Source organism: Fistularia commersonii, chromosome 29 (genome assembly GCF_037954325.1).
Source record: "Fistularia commersonii isolate RoL2024-O1a breed Wild chromosome 29, RoL_Fcom_v1.0, whole genome shotgun sequence".
In the NCBI taxonomy this organism is placed as follows: Eukaryota; Metazoa; Chordata; class Actinopteri; order Syngnathiformes; family Fistulariidae; genus Fistularia; species Fistularia commersonii.
In genome coordinates, this window is record NC_141312.1 from 4,281,507 (window position 1) to 4,299,641 (window position 18,135).

General features: G+C 41.4%; 2 protein-coding genes across 5 annotated transcripts; both read right to left on the bottom strand.

The window, feature by feature from the left end:
- Window positions 1-390: 390 nt before the first annotated feature.
- bach1b (BTB and CNC homology 1, basic leucine zipper transcription factor 1 b) lies at window positions 391-7,169 on the bottom strand. Of its 3 annotated transcripts, XR_015109041.1 has the most exons (7): window positions 6,656-7,169; window positions 6,278-6,529; window positions 4,849-5,994; window positions 4,619-4,774; window positions 3,517-3,723; window positions 2,431-3,422; window positions 391-980 (listed from the first exon to the last, which is right to left on the bottom strand). XR_015109041.1 is itself a non-coding variant. In XM_086176846.1 (6 exons), exons 2-6 carry the CDS (start codon window positions 6,515-6,517, stop codon window positions 3,093-3,095), a joined length of 2,079 nt encoding a protein of 692 aa, XP_086032972.1. In that variant the 5' UTR covers window positions 6,518-6,526; window positions 6,656-7,169; the 3' UTR covers window positions 391-3,092. The 3 variants fall into 3 exon arrangements, 2 of the variants coding, with proteins under 2 accessions (XP_086032972.1, XP_086032971.1); XM_086176846.1 differs by having other exon boundaries at window positions 391-3,422; window positions 6,278-6,526; XM_086176845.1 differs by having other exon boundaries at window positions 391-3,422.
- Window positions 7,170-7,290: 121 nt separating this feature from the next.
- Window positions 7,291-17,055, bottom strand: map3k7cl (map3k7 C-terminal like). 2 transcript variants are annotated; one of them, XM_086176847.1, is made up of 5 exons: window positions 16,766-17,055; window positions 15,851-15,932; window positions 13,237-13,295; window positions 12,181-12,296; window positions 7,291-8,550 (listed from the first exon to the last, which is right to left on the bottom strand). In XM_086176847.1, exons 2-5 carry the CDS (start codon window positions 15,924-15,926, stop codon window positions 8,370-8,372), a joined length of 432 nt encoding a protein of 143 aa, XP_086032973.1. In that variant the 5' UTR covers window positions 15,927-15,932; window positions 16,766-17,055; the 3' UTR covers window positions 7,291-8,369. The 2 variants fall into 2 exon arrangements, with proteins under 2 accessions (XP_086032973.1, XP_086032974.1); XM_086176848.1 differs by lacking the exon at window positions 16,766-17,055 and adding an exon at window positions 16,356-16,568.
- Between the last annotated feature and the right edge of the window lie 1,080 nt (window positions 17,056-18,135).

The window sequence follows — 18,135 nt, forward strand, 5'->3', positions numbered from 1 at the left end:
TATTGCACAATTATGAACAATAGAATAGAATAGAATGGAATAGAATAGAATAGAATAGAATAGATCTGCAGTTCTGAGGTCTAACTAAAACTTTATGTACTGCATACTTGTGATAAAACGTCATTTTAACTCTATTTAACTTTGTCTCTTCAGATTTGACGGATTCAATGGCACCGAAATACAACCATTCCTCCGACCATGAGGAGAGCGCTCTTGGAGGATGAAGGTACGAGACAGTTTCCACGCTTTATTAGTTTAGGCCTTTGGACTGCATGTGTTCTCCGGCTGATCCAGGACCCTCAGGTTCTCATTAAGGAGCCTCATGACAGAGTTTCTGTAAGTACGCGATTTAATTTTCAACAACGTGAAAAACAGACACTCAGTTCATGGTGGTATCGTTATTTATTTATTCATTTAAATTACATTCGAAGGGGAAATGACAGGATGATGTTTGATTTGGAAGCGCAACAAACAAATGGTATGGCTGGAACTGCATTTCAGCCAAACATATTGTTTTCTGTGAAGCCTCCAGGTTCTGCCAGAGTACCGCCCATGGAGAGACACCCACGGATTCTCCCACAAGAAGATGGGGGGGTAGGAGAAGACAAAAATGAGATGGGAAAGCAGCTACAATGAAATCTCTCGGAAACTGTCGCGCTCAGTTCATAATGAGTGTGTGCGGTTAAACACACCGTGTGGGTCACACGCAGAACTTTGGCACCTGGGAAACGTTTCCCGGTCGGAGATCACAGAGATTATAACTCGGCAGGATCAGAACACATTGAACCGGCCGAAATGGCATGGAGACCAACAGTCCCCTGGCCAGTTATGCAACCAAGACCGAGCAGCAGCTCATAATTAAGGACACTTGATGAATTTGAGTTTTCCTCCTGCTCCGTCACCCGGTGAGTGATATTGTAGTGCCATCTTTTGTAAGAGGAGTCAAACTGCAGGCTTCTTCTTTTTTTTAAATGAACACCCTGAAGAAATTGTCAGAATTTCAACAATCAATATATTTTATGTTTTCTAATTGTGCAAACTGAACTATCAAGCATTGATAACTGAAGGCAAGTGGGTGGTGTATTTTCGTATATATATATAATGGTACCTTTGGGCGCCCTTCGTTAAATGGAATGGATTTTGCAGTAATTTAAAGTGTTTTTTTCTCACATTAATTTATTTTTTATTCTATTTATAGAATTTATTGATTATTATTATTATTATTAGTAGTAGTAGTAGTAGTATTAGTCTTATTATTAGTCTTATTATTAGTATTAATAATAATAATAATAATAATATTGTTATTATTATTTATCATTGGTAATTTTAGCTAATTCCACTGCACTATAGCCCTTAATTCACCTCAATTCAGTTTAAAATTTATTTCATGATTTATCTGCTATTGACAATATATATATATATTTCCATTGAATTTCAGTGAACTTCAAGATCCTGCCTCAATAGGTATCGACAGATGGTGGTGGTATAGAGACATTATATTTAGCATGTAAGACAGTCATAGTTACAATGTACACATTTTTTTATCTACATTTCCAATTTTCCTGTATTCCTGCAGACTTTAGAAATAAGCAAATTTAGAATACTCACTTTAGACATGCGCACACACAAACACACACACACATGCACACACACACACACACACACAATCACATGTTAAAAGGAGGTGCAGCCACTTGAAAAAAAATGGATTGGAAAGTTAATCACGCCATGTGAACACCTCCCAATGCTTTCCCACACTAATGATTGTGACCTCAGTGACATTTAGTACAACCCTGCAGTCATTCAGGGTCAGAAAACATGAGGCAAAAAAAACTTTTCTGAATTTCAGAGTGTGTTTCCACCCGTTATCTCCCTGAACAGTTAAGGTTAAGACTGGGATCAAGAAAAAAAAAAAGCTACCTTTTACTGTTTTAGGTTAGTTTGGTTTCTTTCATTTTTGCTTTTTTAACATTTTTTTTTCTTACATTCATAATGTAGGAATATATTTGAACACAAGATAACACTTCTGTGTGTTTGAAAGAAAAGAGAGCGGTAGAAAATCTGATTTGCAGCTGCAAGTAGAGAGCAATAAGCACCAGTGCTATGAAGTGTTTGTTTGTCTCTGAGTTGAGCGCTACCTGATTTCAACTTCTTGTTAGATTTCAAGTGAATGTACATTGTGTGTGTGTGTGTGTGTGTGTACGTATGTATGTAAAAGCACACACACGCACACACACACACACAAATATTGTGTCTGTATATTATATGATTCAAAGCAGCTTCATGTTAAAGATTGATGATGTGTCCACTTGCAGCATTAATCAGAACAGTAAAAATAAAATAAAATAAAATAAAATAAAATAAAATAAAATAAAATAAAATAAAATAAAAATGCAGGCACCGTTGAACAACACTCAAATATTCAGGTACCTCTTGTAATCTGACAGGAACCGAAGCTCAGAGGAGTGTGTGAATCCTGGAAGAGCTGTGTCACTGTGGTCATCTGAGGAGGGAAACCCACAGTGACCAACTGAAATACCACAAGGTAAACATGCCACACTGTGAAGAGTCTTTGGAGGTCGATGCGAGGTGCAGCGTCATGCTCTTTTTGTCATACAGGAGGGTAGACAAAAAAGAAAAAAAAAAACACTGTCTACAAGAGGTATAATTTGTATTTTTTTTTGTTTTTGTTAATGCCATAGAACCTCAAAGTATAAACATGTTATTCAGTCCTAGTGAATTAGGCTGTGAGACATTTTAGTTATAAAAACTCTGGTTAGAGTAAATTTCCCGGGATTAATCGGTGATCAGCACACATCCCTCTGGGGTGCATTTGTCCAGTAAAACATAAGGTAAATGCTCGAAACAGCAGTCGTCAAAGAATCAAACGAGTTTGGAAATAAACTAACGAGAATCTAAAATGTTTGGAAAACATCAGATCTAAAATTGTCGCGAGGACCGAGCAGGATTATCACGGCGACCGGTGCCTTCTGGGTGTAAAATGTATCGTCCTTTTTTGAAAAGAAGGCAGTTACAGCCAGATGATCCTGATCGGGGAAACTAAAGTCCAGTAATCAATTTCTAAACTGCATTTAACTGGGTTTTCTCGGCTGAATGTCCCCTGCAACTGCGTAGCCGCTGGAGCAGGGCGAAGCCTCCTCAGGTGACGAAGGACAGGCCGAGAACGCGGCCCGGGGTTGGAGTGTCAGCCCCGGTCGGGACGGCGGGGAGCCGTTGTGAGGGAGGAGCGACGACAGAGGGCAGTCCGGGGACGTGTACTTGGCCAACACCTGGAGCTGCTCGGGCTGCAGGTTGGCTTCAACGCAAACCTGCTGACACAAAGCGGTGACGCTGTAGCACGTCTTCATCTTCAGCTGGTTCAGATGGCTCTTCTCCGTAATCAGTTTCTCCCTTTCTGTCTTCTGTGACACATACATGTAATCCAGTCAGTCATGAGCCTGCAAACATCACTGGACTGGGTGAAAATGTGCTTTTTAAAAAAAAAAAAGAAAATACCAGCTTATTGATTTCACACTGCAGATTGAAGATGCAGTCTATTTTCCTCTTCCGGCAGCGCTGAGCGGCAAGGCGGTTTTTGCTTCGCCGTCTCATATCGTGAACAAACTCCAGCTGTTCACGTGTGAAGTTGTGTTGCTTTAGCAGCTGCTGAAAGTCATTTCTACTCTGATCCACAATCCAGTCCACCGGGAAGGGCAGCTGCACCTGAGGATGGGAAGGGAACAAGTGTTACATAAATACATTACATGCTGAGACCTCATTCAACAGGTCGGACAGTCAGTGCTTTAAAATATTTAATGCACTATATTAATGCTAATTTTAATGCCTCAATGCTTTGATTTCATTTCCCCAAAGCATGATGATGATGATGATAATAACAATGAAAAAAAAAAATATAAAATAAAATAAAATAAAATAAAATAAAATAAAATAAAATAAAATAAAATGCATTGAAATGTAAAAGAATATAAATGAAGTGGAAAAAAAGCTAAATTGGTTATAGCGGTGCATTGTGTTATATTTTCACGGAGCTATTAATAATTAACAAAGTCTTAAGTTTCAAAAGCAGAGGTCAGGAACTTCATATTGCTGCTGCTGCCAAAGTGAGTCGGGAAATACGAACTTGCAAGTTCATTGCACGACCGAACATGTCCCTTTTATTGCAGATAAACCGGTGCCAGTTCCGGTTTACTTATTGTGCTATGGTGCATTTGTGTCACATTCGGATGAAAAATATACGTATCACAGACGGTTGTTCACACATAATGTTTGTGCCTTCAGAAGTAATAGCTAACTCAACTGTCACGTCGGTGAAATTCAGCTGAGTGAGACTCCAGTCCAGCCAGTAGGCGAGCAGCACACATATGGTGCCACACAACCAGCTCACCGTGGTGAATGATTAACTCATCACCATAGAGATCCAGCCTTCTGCTGCATGAATTGAAACATTTGTTGTGTCTGGTGCGCTTTCACTAAAAACTGCTATCTAAAACAAACAAAGCACCCAGAAGTACCCGGGAGTTAAGGTGATCTTAGTGGTGTTTGTTGACAGACCGCTGGCCTTGCAGAGAAGGGGGCCGGTGAAGGGTGTAGCTCTCACCTGTCTCGCCCTCTCACTTGTGTAGGATTCACTTTCTCCCTCTGTCTCTGAATCCCCGTCTTCCCCCGAGTTGAAGGAGGACACGCCCGACTGAGACGCCACCTCGTACTCGGACGACGCATTCATGGTCCAAGGGCATTTGCTTTGGTCCAGACCCTGGAGGATGAAACGGACAGCTGTTGGCCCGGCCGGGACTGACCGGAAAAAGGACTTTCAACACGTCCGCTTACTGTATCAGAGGAACTTCCTGTATCACTGTCCACCTTGTCGCACCCCTGCCACTTCAGCGGGCGCCGACCGGTCTCCCGCCGCACGCCGACCGTCTCGGCGGCGTGCGGGGACGCTTGGTCCTTGTCGCTCGGGATCACTCTTTCTTGCCGGGAAGCGTTAAGCTCTTGTTTTTGTAGTTCCATCTCGGGTTTTCTCGGTTCATCGGTTTGGCCGCGCATAGAAAACTGTTCGATTGTGCTACGATCCATCGCTTGCTTGTCCATGACAAAACTCTCGCTGATCACAGCGTTCTCACCAAAGGCCTTCAGGGGGCAATGGTGCAATATTAACCCCGGTAACCTCTTGGCCTGCACGGTGCACGCTGCAGAACAGCCCAACTTCACATTGGTATGCTCCATCTCTTCCTCCATCTTCTCTATATCCATTAATTTTTGTTCTTCTTGCTTTTGCTCAGTTTGATTTCCCTCCTTTCCTTGTCCATCTCTGTCCCTGTACACCTCTGCCACCTTGTCATGTGTTCCGCTTTTCCATGCCTCAATAGCTACTCCTCTGCTCGTCCCAGGAAATTTAGCCCAACTTTCATGCCCGCTGCTTTCCCTGCTGCAGCGAGGCGACCGAAATGGGTCACGGTCATCCTCGATTACCGATGCCGGACTGTTTGGCCTTTTCTCCGTGGCACAGTTTTCTTTCCCACAAGCCAGCTGAAACTTGCGATACTTTGGGCATTTGATAAAATGGGCATTGGTCGCTTCCGCAACAGGCGTGAGAATGCTTGTGCTGTCCTTTTTTTCCACTTTGCTGTTCACGGATTCGTTACGCACCCGCGTCACCTCCTTCTGAGAAAGTGAGTCATCAACTGGTTTTACTTCTTTCTCATCCAGCAGCACATTGTCAGAGGATTTACCACAATCTTTTAAAAGTTGCCTCTTGCATTTCTCCTTGCAGCAGGTTTTTCTCGGAAAAGAGGCGGGGCATTTGCTCGCGGAGATCAGTTTAGGGAGGAAAAAATCGAAGCAGGCTTCGTCCAAGTCTCTGAAACCTAGAATGGAAGCGGCGCTCCGTATATCTAAAATGTTGTCCTTCCCGAAGACGAGTTTGGACGAATAGGCAAATCTAAGCAAAGGTTCAAACCCAGCGACCGTCACCTTTAGAGAGAAAACAGCAGAAGACATTCATGAACGCCTCACATCAACATACTGTATGTGCACTCAGAGACACCAACAGTGAATGGGGATCTTCCATTTTGTGAAATGAAAGTGTGGCCGGAGATAAAATTATTTTTACCGCGAGTATCCCAAAAAAAAAAAAAAAAAAAGGCTGCCACTCTTAAAAAGTAACCAAGTTTTATCTCAGAAATCGCAAATTGCGCTAACTCTGCTAGGGGTGTTTCTATACATGTCTGCGCGGCATGGTGAGGCGACGTCTTACCTCCGGGGGCAGAGTGATGACCTCTCCCTGCTGCATCTGTGACAAGATCCTCTGTGCAAAGTATTCACTGCAAGAAGCGAGCACCGAGCGGTGGGCACGAAAACTCTGGCCGCCCACCACCACCGTGACATCGCATAGCATGTCTCTGCAGCGCTGCTCATCCAGGCTATGCAACACATGGGAGGAATGCGCCCTGGACTCAAATGTAAACATAGACAGCTCGGGGGCAGACATGGCCATCTGGGACGTCTACTGTATGTGAACACACAAATACAAACAGCCGTCTATTTCCACCTCTCAGGGATAAATCTACAGGGCTGAGGAGAGTTATGACAACTTTTATTACATAAAATAGCAACAAAAACAGTGAATTCCTACCTCGCAAAGAGGACTTTATCAATCCAGGTGCCTTTACATGTTAGACAATATCCCGTCTTTTAACACGTGGCCGTTCGAATGGAATGCTGTCCAAACAGGCTGCACTTCTGAGAAAGCCTTTTTCTCATCACGTCTACGACTACGAAACTAAAAAACCGAGCTTGACTCAGTCATATGGCCTTCCTATGAGTGTGTAAGTGGGAGGGAGAGAAACAGAAAGAGAGAGAGAGAGAGAATGTGTGTGTGTACATATGTGTGTGTGTGTACTCTTGCGTGCGGGCATGTGTGTTTGTGTCTGTGCGTGCATGTGTGTTGCAACAACTCTGGGTGTAACAGAGCAAGCGCTGACTCATGCACTCCTGCTGATAAAGGATGAGCAAGCAGTTTTTCCCATGCAATGCCAATCCCACCCTTGGATCTATCTGGTAAACTAACATGCTTTTCCGCACAAGTTCCCTCCATGGAGGCCCACCAGACACCGTTCTGCAAACACACTGGAGATGGAAATTCAAATCCATTGACTAAGACCTAAGATTCGTATTTATCTCGACGAAAAAACAACTGAAATTGATATGCTGAAGGAGCACTTGTATCCATCCGAAGATTATAATTTGTAATAAATATCACTCCGGAAAAAGAGTTTCAAGAATTTAATTTTCACCCGAACCCGCCGTGAAGATCAGAGTTTCCAGTCAAGATGTGAATACAGAAGATGAAACGCTAACATTAGAACCGCTGGAAATAAAGTCCATAACAACGATAATGACGATTCTAAATGTTTTCCCTAAGTCACATGATTTAAAGGAAGAACAAAGAGTCAAACTGGCCGAAGCGGTAAGCATTTCTTAAGTTTAGAATGAGCTAATGTTGTTTTGAAAAAGTCAGTCTTGTTCCTTTTTCCATGTCTTTGGAAAGACAGCGGAGAGGTCATAAAGCACGTGGAGGTGATCTGACAGAATTCAAACCAAGGAAGTGGCACTGGCGCTTCGATAAAAAGCATTTTCTTTATAGTTGAAGGTGGCAAGTGACAGTATTTCTTGTTGTTTTTGTTTTCCTTCAACATGCGAATGACCGGCTACAGCCAAAATGCACAACCCTTTGCGGTTGTTGTGTCACAGAAGATACTTATTGTGAAACGGATAGTCGCTCTTCTTCTTTTGCTGTTCCTCACAAATGGCTATAATTCCCCCCCCCAATCCAAGAGTCTTGTCTCATTTCCTTTTCGACCTCACAGGAACTTGACAAGTCAGTGTTGTCAGGGTTGTGGGAAGGGGAAGAAGGGGGCAAAAGGGGGGGGGGGGCGTCCCTCAAAAACACCACATTTGGACCACATTGCTTCTCGGGCACCCTCTACAGACCTCCAGTAAAATGTGTTTTCTCTAGTCGGGACCTGAGACGGACACCGGAGCACCTGGTCAAGCACAGCAGATGACATCATATAAATTGTTACTGTGAGTCACTGCAACCAGAAAACTTCTGCGACATCACCTCTGCGAGTACTGCGTCATAGCCTGTTCAATTCACATCCGAATACTAACGATGACATTGTATTGCTCGTACAAATGACCCCGAAATTAAAAAAAAAAAAAAAAAACATCAACTCTCCATGTTACATAGCTTATTCACAAACTGAACTCTAGTTGAGACTTTATTTATAGCCGATTTCCTGGCCGGATGGATGTCTGGAGGTCCCGTGTTTTACGGAGGTCGGAGGTCACGAGTCGTCCTGCTTCGTTCGATCGACCAGGCAAAGCCTCTCCAGTTGCCGGGCGCGTTCGTTGTGGACAATCACTAGGTTGCGGTTTTCTTCCGTCAGACGGCTGAACTCCTCTTCTAGACGAGCGATCTCCATGGCGATCTTCTCGTCTTCCACCAGTTCGGCCAACAGCTTGCATCTGCACGTACAGGTATTATAAACGTTACAGTAGCCCGATCGTGCTCTCCGATGGACTTCGCGTAACTGTCGTGCAGATGTTTATAGACTGAAAGTGTAATTGTTGTTCAAAATAGATGTGTAACCGCCATCTGCTCCTCGCAAATTCTTTTCTGTTGTTGTGAGAAGCACCAGACTGTCAAAGCAAACTTTGGCAAAGAAAATGAAAACACTCCTGCAGGGCTGCAGCTCTCACAGACAATCCCTCACAGTCATAAAGGTCTAATATCATGTCTGCAGCTGATATTAGATATTAGATATGCAGGTCTGCAGCTGTCCTCACTCTGGACTGTGCGAGGAAACCAGAAAACCTATTGTGAACATTTAAACAATGTTAACTTACGGGAAGTGAAACACTAATACTTTGAACAACAAGGGCACTGAACTTGTGTTGCCGAAAAAGGAAGTGAAAAAGAAAACATTATTACTCTTTATTTTTCTTTGTTATTACTATCACTAGTGATATAACTAGTATCTATTATTGCTTTATAATTATTGTTATTGTTGTTGGTGTTAATATAATAATAATAATAATAATAATAATAATAATAATAATGATTACATTATCACGCTATATTTCATTATCGTATTATATAAATAGCATTTAATTAGCATAGTATTTTATATAATATCATATAAATAGCATTTAATTCTACTACTACTACTAAAACTACAACTGCAACTACTACTACTAATAATAGTAATAATAATAATAATAATGTTGTTGTTATCATTCTGCAAATGTTGTTGTTTTTTTTTTTCTTTCTAAGTCGATGTGGCCTGGAGGTTTTATATGCGCTGCACAATAAATGGCATAAACAGTGAACTACAAGCCCACTCAGTTCCCTTTATCCTTCCAGATAAAACAAACTGTGTGTCTCAGGTTTAAGCTGAATGACTCGTCCCCTTGTTGGGGATCAACCTTTGGAACCAAAAAGCTGCACAGACACACATACGTGTGTGTGTGTGTGTGTGTGTGTGTGTGTGTGTGTTTCTGTGTGTGTGTGTGTGTATAATATATCTTCTCACCTGAGAGTGTGAGATTGTGACTCTCGGGTTGTAAAAACCTCCCGAAGTCGAGTGACATTAGAGCTGCATGGACAAAGATAAAGGCTAAAAGTGTCTCGATAAAATACTGTGTGTGTCAGAGTGTGTGATCTGATGTCAATGATTATCTGTTTCGAGAGGGCAGGTTCTGGCCTGGTGTTCAGATTGTGACATTGATTGCACGCCGCGCTGTTTTTGTTACTATCGAGTAATATGTTATGAAACTCGTGTAAACACGTTGCCATTTAAAACTGATCGCCTCCGAAACCGAAGTATCCAGAAGAAAAAACCCACGACAAATATGTTCTGCGCTCTTAATAAAAACAACGACGGTCTTATATTGACTTTTGGACATTGTTGACATCAACCATAAAACTCTATTCAGCAGAAGTATTATCAGGTTTTCCTTGTGTATCAGATTACTCGATACATAAACTCACGGATTCATCCCGGCAGGTTATTTTCGATCACAAGCGTTTATTCTCGGCCCCTCTGGCTCGAACAGCCAGGTGGATTTTGCACCAGCTGTATCCGTGCAGGTTATATGGCGGACGACATAAAATTCACCGTATCAGCTACCGTATCTGTGATCTCTAAAACTATTATCTGTGCCACAATCTGTGTCAAAAAGCCTTCCTATCAGTTGGACCTTAAACTGCTCAGAGATGTTGCGTTAAATTTAGAAAAGCAACATGAGCTTTTTTTTTTTGGGTTCAAGGCTGAGCAGAGTTTGGAAAATCCCGTCTTAGTCTATTTAAGTATGGTTCCTCAGCGCTCCTCACAATAGGAACTTTTAACAATTACATCCTCGGGGTACATGAAACTGTTTTCATTCTGCGTGTCTGTGACGAATATGAAAACACTCTCTCTTTCATTTCATTAAAAGAAGGAGTAGAAAGAGCTAATTGCTCACACATGTCTCCTCGTTCCACGTCTCGCTATATTTTATTTGGAGTGTCACAAGGGAGAACCAAGGGTTTCTGCCGGCCTGACTCATCCCGCTGTCATTCAAACTCATCCCGCCGTCATCCTGCGTGTTGTTCTGTTTTTAGGTTTTGCCGAGTGGCGCGGGCTGTGTCGCTGCGGTGCTGGGCTGGGCTGAAAAGCTGGGCCTTGAAAACCCCTCCGCTAAGACGGACCACAGCTGGCGGTGACACAGCGGACACCGTCTTATACAAGGTTTGCATGTGCCAGAGGTGCACGGTAAAAATGTCATTTTCAGGCAATTTTGGGCCTCGTTACTAGATTTTATTTTTTTCTTTTCCAGCCAATCTTGTGATAGTTTTGTTAAGGCATTGAGAGAACTTTAAAATATACTGCTCAAAAACAAATAAAACTTAAATAACACAATGTAGATTCAAGTCAATCAAACTGTCCACTTAGGAAGAAACACGGCTTCATTTTGACTTGTTTTAAGGACATTTCATATAAGTTGGGTCAGCCTCTAGTGTGTTTTTCCACTCTCATTTCCAGTGTCACTCCAAATCTAGACATCCATGGGTTCATACAGGACTGTCTCAGAAAATTAGAATATTGCAATAAAGTTCTTTATCTTGTGTAATGCAATTAAAAAAACGAAAAATACTTTTTCATGATTTTTCTTATATTTTGAGATAGAATTTTTGAGTTTTCTTAAGATGTAAGCCATAATCAGCAATATTCAAATAATAAAAGGCTTGCAATATTTCAGTTGATTTGTAATGAATCCAGAATATATGACATTTTTGTTTTTGTAATTGCATTACAGAAGAAACAGAACTCTAATTTTCTGAAACAGTCCTGTACATTTGATTTCCATTGATCATTTTTATGTGATTTTGTTGTCGGCACATTCAACTATGTAAAGAACAAATGATTTCATAAGAATATTTTATTCATTTAGAGCTAGGATTTAATTTTAGTGTTCCTTTAGATTTTTGAACAGTGTACATATATATATATATATATATATATATCATATAACAAGGTAAAAGGGGTTATGTTTTGTTTTCCTAATGGATCAAGCAGAGAAGCACAGAGACTTACTCACGTTTGATCTTCACCAATGGAGAGCAAACAAGCAAAAAATACATAAATAAAAAAAGAGCAATATAAGGCCAGGTTTATCAGCTGTTCAAATATCACGCTGAGGGGAAGCCGCCCACTGAGACTCTGGTTCACTGTTTTGTTGAGGATATTAAGATCTGCCACCTGGTGGACAGTTTGATCCAGAACGCCACACCGTCCAAAAAGGTGATCTCACGGAGAGCAAATGAAGCTCAAGTAGGAATTACACTGTCACTTTATAAACTGTAAAATTATTTTCTATTTCAATTCCATATTGGAGGGTTTTTTTTTGTTTGTTTGTTTGTTTTTTCCGACCGGTATTACAACATTAACATTGGAAATATTTTTTTGACCCTAAGTAACTTGCAACCTCTTGACAGGTGTCGTACTTTATATCAAGAGGATTTCAATAGATAATTGAAATAATTCTATGGCAATGGTTAAATGGTGTAAATACAAGTATAAACAGAACAGGGGGGTCGTCAACTTGGGGACTCACTTGCGGTCCTCGAATGCAGCGATCTCGTGTTTGACCTGGTGGAACTCTCTTGCCATCTTGCAGTGTTCTTTGTACACTTGGACGCTTTCCCTCAGAGACACGCAGGGAGGCACCGGCTGCAGGAGGCGACAGCACGTTAAAGGGCTTTTATCGAATGTCTGTCGAAAGACCGATTTTCACTTGTTTTCAATCAAATCTGCTCATTGATGCGCAGTTTCCGAGTAGTTTATGGGTCTTTGCTCTGGGGTTTCCAGACGATATCATAGCCTTATTCGTCATGGCAATTATTTTAAAAATGCTCATTTGTTGAGGAGGGGGTATGCAAAAAAATAAATGAATGCATGATTAACAATTTAACGCAAAAATTGGATGATGCATGATTAACAATTTAACGCAAAATTTGGATGATGCATGATTAACAATTCAACGCTAAAATTAAATGATGTATGATTAACAATTTAACGCAAAAATTAAATGATGTATGATTAACAATTTAACGCAAAAATTAGATGATGAATGATTAACAATGGAACACATTAAAAAAAACAAGACTTCTGAAAATCTTCTCGAGTGCAGAGCAGCAAAAAAAATCTGTCGATTTGTAGAAAAAAATTATGCATATCATATAAATATATATATACATATATATACACACAATGAAAGCTATGGTTACATCAAAAAAAGATTCACCGTGCAAAGATATGAAGAAAAAACATTATTGAAATAAAAAAAAGTCAAATGTTTAATTTGTTTTAATGTATTCAATCTTTACAAGATTATTTCAGACGATTTGGGCCAGAGGATTAGATCTATTTCTTATTAAGAAAAGTCCTCAACTGTAAATGAACTATTTTCTGCTGGTTTGCTTTCAAACTGCCCTTCCGACCACCTTTGGAAATACTTGTGTTGCTTTCCGATGACTGGCTTCATCTCCTAACACACCTAACACACGGCTTACCTGTTACCATTTGAAGAAGTTAAACAATATTACTTCCTCTCTAAGCAAACCTTCTGCTGGTCAAAATGAATGCGATGTGATGATTCGGCGGGTCGTACCTGTAATCGCTGTTCAAGGTCGGGGAAATTCTGAGAGAGCTCCTCCGCATCTTGTGTATCTGCAAGATTTACACACATCAGGCAAAGACAGCAACACACACTCCGTGTTTCATAAGAAAAAAGACAACACAGTGAGGACATATTACGATAAAATACCATCTTTGGTTTATAATACGGACAACCCAACTGCTCGTACTGATGTTTGAATTTGATTTGTGGGCCATCTAATTCCAAAGGTGACATTTTTGTCATTAATTTCAATCTCATTAGAATTTTGATTGAGAAGTTACACAGACTTGATGATCTTTCAGTTCTGCAGCAGTCAGGAGAGCTGGACCGCAAAGCGGGGCTTAAAAAGCTCAAAGCAAAAGGGCAAACAATAAATGTTTTTACTTCAGCTGATTCTAATTAAAGACAATCTGAGTCCAGGAATAATTTCATGTGGTGAAGATACAAATCCCAATTTGAACTGCTCCACACAATTTTCTAATGTTTTCAATTTCTAAAACAGTCAACGTTTCTATATTTAACAAATTTATTGAAACAGTGGATGCACAGCGACTCCTCCAACTGGTTACTTAACTAGTTCAAATATTTCAATAAACAACTATGTCATATTTACAGATATAAACTTCATGTTGATTATCAAGACTATATCTCTGAATATCATATCATAACTTATCCAGAATGATCCAGGGTGGCGTTTTGCAGGTGGGAATGTTGGATCCCGTCTGCCTTGTGATCTAAAAGTGACAGAATCGGGAACAGATTGCTTTGTCTGTGATTTGGCGGCAGCGTCGGGCCCAGGAGGGACGTGACTTCGGTCCAAAACGGAGGGCGGGGATGTGGAAGCAAGCGATTGCACCAATTGCAGATGCACAACGTAGTTATAACGGTCGATTCATTTTTTACAGTCTTACAGAATTGCTGAGCCAAACTCATGTCAGACTCAGGTTACTAAAGTCCACATCGCTTGCTATTTTTTTCTATCTTATTTTTTTACATTTTGTTGTTTTATGTATTTGTGTTTTCTGTGAAAACAAGCAGATTTGTTCATTCGGTTTATTTTTCCAAAGACAAAGTCAAAACCGTCTAAGTAAGATCGTATGAAAATAAATAGTAATAATTCTACTAATGTTCAGCCAGTTAACCGGTCCAACAAGGCAGGTGCTTGAATATCTTCCCCCATCCCATAAAACGGTCCAAATTGAAACACTATACGACACCATAGCATAGCGACGCAATGCTACACTTATAAACGAGCCACGTCCTCTTACTGAACACGCGGGGTGAGAGCGAAACTGTGAGAGCAGACAGACAAACACCTCGGGCAGCTGGAGTGGAGCAGAATGCAGGAACAGACGGACAGACGGGGCTTCAGACGGGCAAATATCCCTCCAGAAACAGACGGGTCGTCTGCACGAGTCCCTTACCGAGCCGACCGAGTCCCACGGGAGGTTTGGAACACGGGAGAGAATCTTTGGGTGATGCAACTTTCTAAAGGCGGGCGCGTTAGTTACCAGCCTGCAGCCACGAGGCGAATTTTAAATAAACGCTGTTATCATGCTCGGGGGTGACACGGCGTGCGTGGGGTTATAGTTATGCCCGGTATGAAGTCACGAATGGCCTCGGGGGGGGGGGGCGATCCCAAGAAAAAGCACCATTCTGGACCAACCCGCCAGGAAACACAAATTGAAATCACCAAATAAATAAATACAGATCCGGAGATTATCCAGACTTTCACGGCTGTGGTCCCGCTCTGCAGTGAACATAACAGGATGTCATGTTGGCAGAAACTGGAGTTAGAGAAAGGATTAATCCAGGCTGTATTCCTATTGCAGCCCTTCATCTCACTTCCCATGAGCAAGAAAACAGATCAGAGACAGGTGGGCTCGGACTGGAAGTGTTAAGTACTTATAAATATAGGCCAGTGTTCTAAAAGCTGAACAGTGAATCAGGCAGCAGGACACTGTTAGTATTAGCGGGAGGAAACCTGACTCTGCTATTGCATAGCTGCAGCTGCTGTCCACGCAGAGCCTGCCCTCTCTGCCAGTAAAACATCCTGACACACACACACACACACACTCACACACACACACATAGGTGGCCCAAACCTTTGTGTTTCAAAACAAATAAAAGAAGCGGTTGAATCAGCGTGCGATGAAGAAAAGTCCACTCTATGTCAATTGTATAAAGGTCAGGAAAGAGACTCTTTGCGTTCAGATCTACGCAAGTGCATCGGCAAACACACGCATGTGTGGTTTGTTTTTAATATCCTACAGAAATAGCGAGAACACCTGTTTCAGCTACAGTGTAGAAGAATGACCACAGTTTAAGTGATAGGGTGTATGGTGGTGGTGGCGGGGGGTTTGTGCACATTGTGTCCGGTCTGTTTTTGGGGGGGAAGAATGTCGTGTATGTTTTCCGCACACAGTGGAAATGCAGTAAGAGTAGAGCTCTGGGCTTTATCTGGGTTTAAATGATCAGTACAGGAATGGGTGTAACACAACTTAAAATAAGTTGTTACCATTATTGTGATATACAGCGGAACAGGTGTGTGTGTGTGTGTGTGTGTGTGTGTGTGTGTGTGTGTGGAGAGTGTGCCAATGTTTACCTGTTGTGCGGTCAAGGCTGAAGGCGATTCTAACTTCAGATTTATCGGGAGACACTCTTCTGGTTGAGGTGATCATTTATCCCTTCGGGGGAGACAGAGCTGTGTTCCACATCATAACATTCTCGAACAAGTCGTTACATTTATGGAATAAATGTTAAATCAAATATGCATGGTTTACATCCATTTACGGTTGATGTTATTTCCCAAGTCTATTTTTCTGGATCATTACACACATTGAAAATGATTAGCGGATCGACTTCTTGCCGTTTGAAGCAAACCAAGAACTTTGGCCAAAACTCTCAATTTTCTTCTATTTTAAGAAAAGAAAAAACTCAAGATTTTCGAATCTCAGCACGTCATGTTTGCATATTTTCTGGTTTCTTTAATTTTCTATTATACGGATGCATTGGGATATGACAAAAAAAATGATAGGCTAATTCATCATTAAAAAGACCACTCAGTCACTAACGTGTTTAGAAAAGCTTAAAGTCTTGATTTTCCAAACCTGAAAACATCTTTACACGATTAAACCGGGTAAAAAGTGTGAGGCTGTGAAAAAAAGGAGCGAAGACACACTTGGAACAATGACAAATAAACCGCCAAGATAATAATTCATTATAATAATTAAGGAGCTGTGACAGGCAGACCCTGGGGATCTGGGCTGTGGATGCACATTCCCAAGTATAGGCTCCTCATCTCAAGCTATACAAGCAGATTGACCTTTTACGAGTAAACACACACACACACACACACACACACACACACACATACACACACACACACACACAGGCCTGAACTAAAGTTCAATTTGCAAGCATGTGTGAGAGAGGAGGCAATCTTCAACTGTTAGTTAGATGTGAAGACTATCGCTTGTTGCACTGCAAAACCACACGTGCACCTTTGGGTCACCTTTACCTGGAACAACACACAGCCGACCAAGATGTGAGGTAAAATGGGAAAGTTAAATGATAAAAATAAAAAAAAGGGGGGGGGTAAGTCCTCTGTGTTGCCGCGCTCCTCCGTGATCCTGCACGTCGGCACAGCTTGCACTCAGTGCATCCAACTCCTCTTCTTCTTCTTCCTTTCTACGCAAACCACCTCCTCTTCCACCCGAGCGCGAGATTGAGTCGTTTTATTTCTCCTGTTTTTTTTTTTTTTTTTTTGTCTCTTTTCCCCCCCAAATCAGAGACAGCGGTGCGACTCAAAAGCTCCACATCAGCTCAGCTTTGCATGGAAGGCGGCGGCGGCGGCAGCAGCAGCAGCAGCAGCCTGGTGTCCACAGTCTGCGGCCACAACACAAAAGGGCGCAGGCGGTGCAGGAATGTTGTTCGCTGCACCCCCTCCAACCCCTCCAACCCCTCCAACTCCCCACTCGCCCCCCCGCCGTGGCGGCCCGGGGCCCAATTAAATGTCTCAGATGACATGACTTTAACCCGCAAAAATGCCCATAGCTCCGGTACCAGTTTGAGTGACACGGTCATACCGCCGGGATGGACTCTGCAATAGCTGTGCAATGAGGCAGTTACTCAGAATGAACCCCCAGGTTATAAAAGCCCCGGCGGGAGAAAATAGAGCATCTGTTTATGCAGGGTTGGAGGGCGAGGGGGCGCGAACTCTATGGTAAACTTTTTAGTTTATGACCGTATAAACTGGAAGGGATGCGACACAAGTGATCTGATTTTTATAATGTTTACTATTTCATGAGCCACTTATTATTGTTTTTTTGTTTTTTTGTTTTTTTTATAGGAGTCAAGTCAGGAAATAAAATAAGGTTCAATGAAAACAGTTGTAATGGGATGTCTTGTTTCGGTTCACAGTTCGTCTGTATTGAAAATAGTTATTTCCGAATATCCATTCTATTTTAATTCATTTAATCAATTTAATTCATTAATTCATTTTTGTTATTTCAAACTTTCTCCAGATACTTTGATATCAACTCACAAAAACAGACATTTATGAATTGGCAAACGTTTGGAAAATAGTGAAAGTAAGGGATTCAAACTATCAAATGATAATCAGTTCATTTATTTTTCCATTCGTTCCCATTTCGATTATTGGTTTGATGACTACTGTCGATGATGATGACTTTAGCACTACCAAAATACGCATCGGGGAGAGTAAAAACTTAAGGAAACTCTCAGAAGAAAAAAAAGAGAATCGGAAATCATTAAAATATTTATTCATAAGTCAGACCGGGCTGTTTTTCGTTTAAAAAATGTAAAATAGATTTTTCTTCTTTTTCTTATTTGAGTTCAACAGAAACATGTTGAAGGTGCGAGGTCTCA

Bases quoted from the DNA above. Each gene is read 5' to 3' on its own strand.
- bach1b (XM_086176846.1), bottom strand. From the start codon at position 6,517: ATGGCCATGTCTGCCCCCGAGCTGTCTATGTTTACATTTGAGTCCAGG. The intron at 3,724-4,618 runs GTGAGAGCTACA...TCCCATCCTCAG, and splicing joins CAAGTGAGAGGGCGAGACAG to GTGCAGCTGCCCTTCCCGGT. The intron at 3,423-3,516 runs GTATTTTCTTTT...TATGTGTCACAG, and splicing joins AGTGTGAAATCAATAAGCTG to AAGACAGAAAGGGAGAAACT.
- map3k7cl (XM_086176847.1), bottom strand. From the start codon at position 15,926: ATGATCACCTCAACCAGAAGAGTGTCTCCCGATAAATCTGAAGTTAGA. The intron at 12,297-13,236 runs GTACGACCCGCC...CGCCTCCTGCAG, and splicing joins ACCTTGAACAGCGATTACAG to CCGGTGCCTCCCTGCGTGTC. The intron at 8,551-12,180 runs GTGAGTCCCCAA...CTGTACGTGCAG, and splicing joins GCTGCATTCGAGGACCGCAA to ATGCAAGCTGTTGGCCGAAC.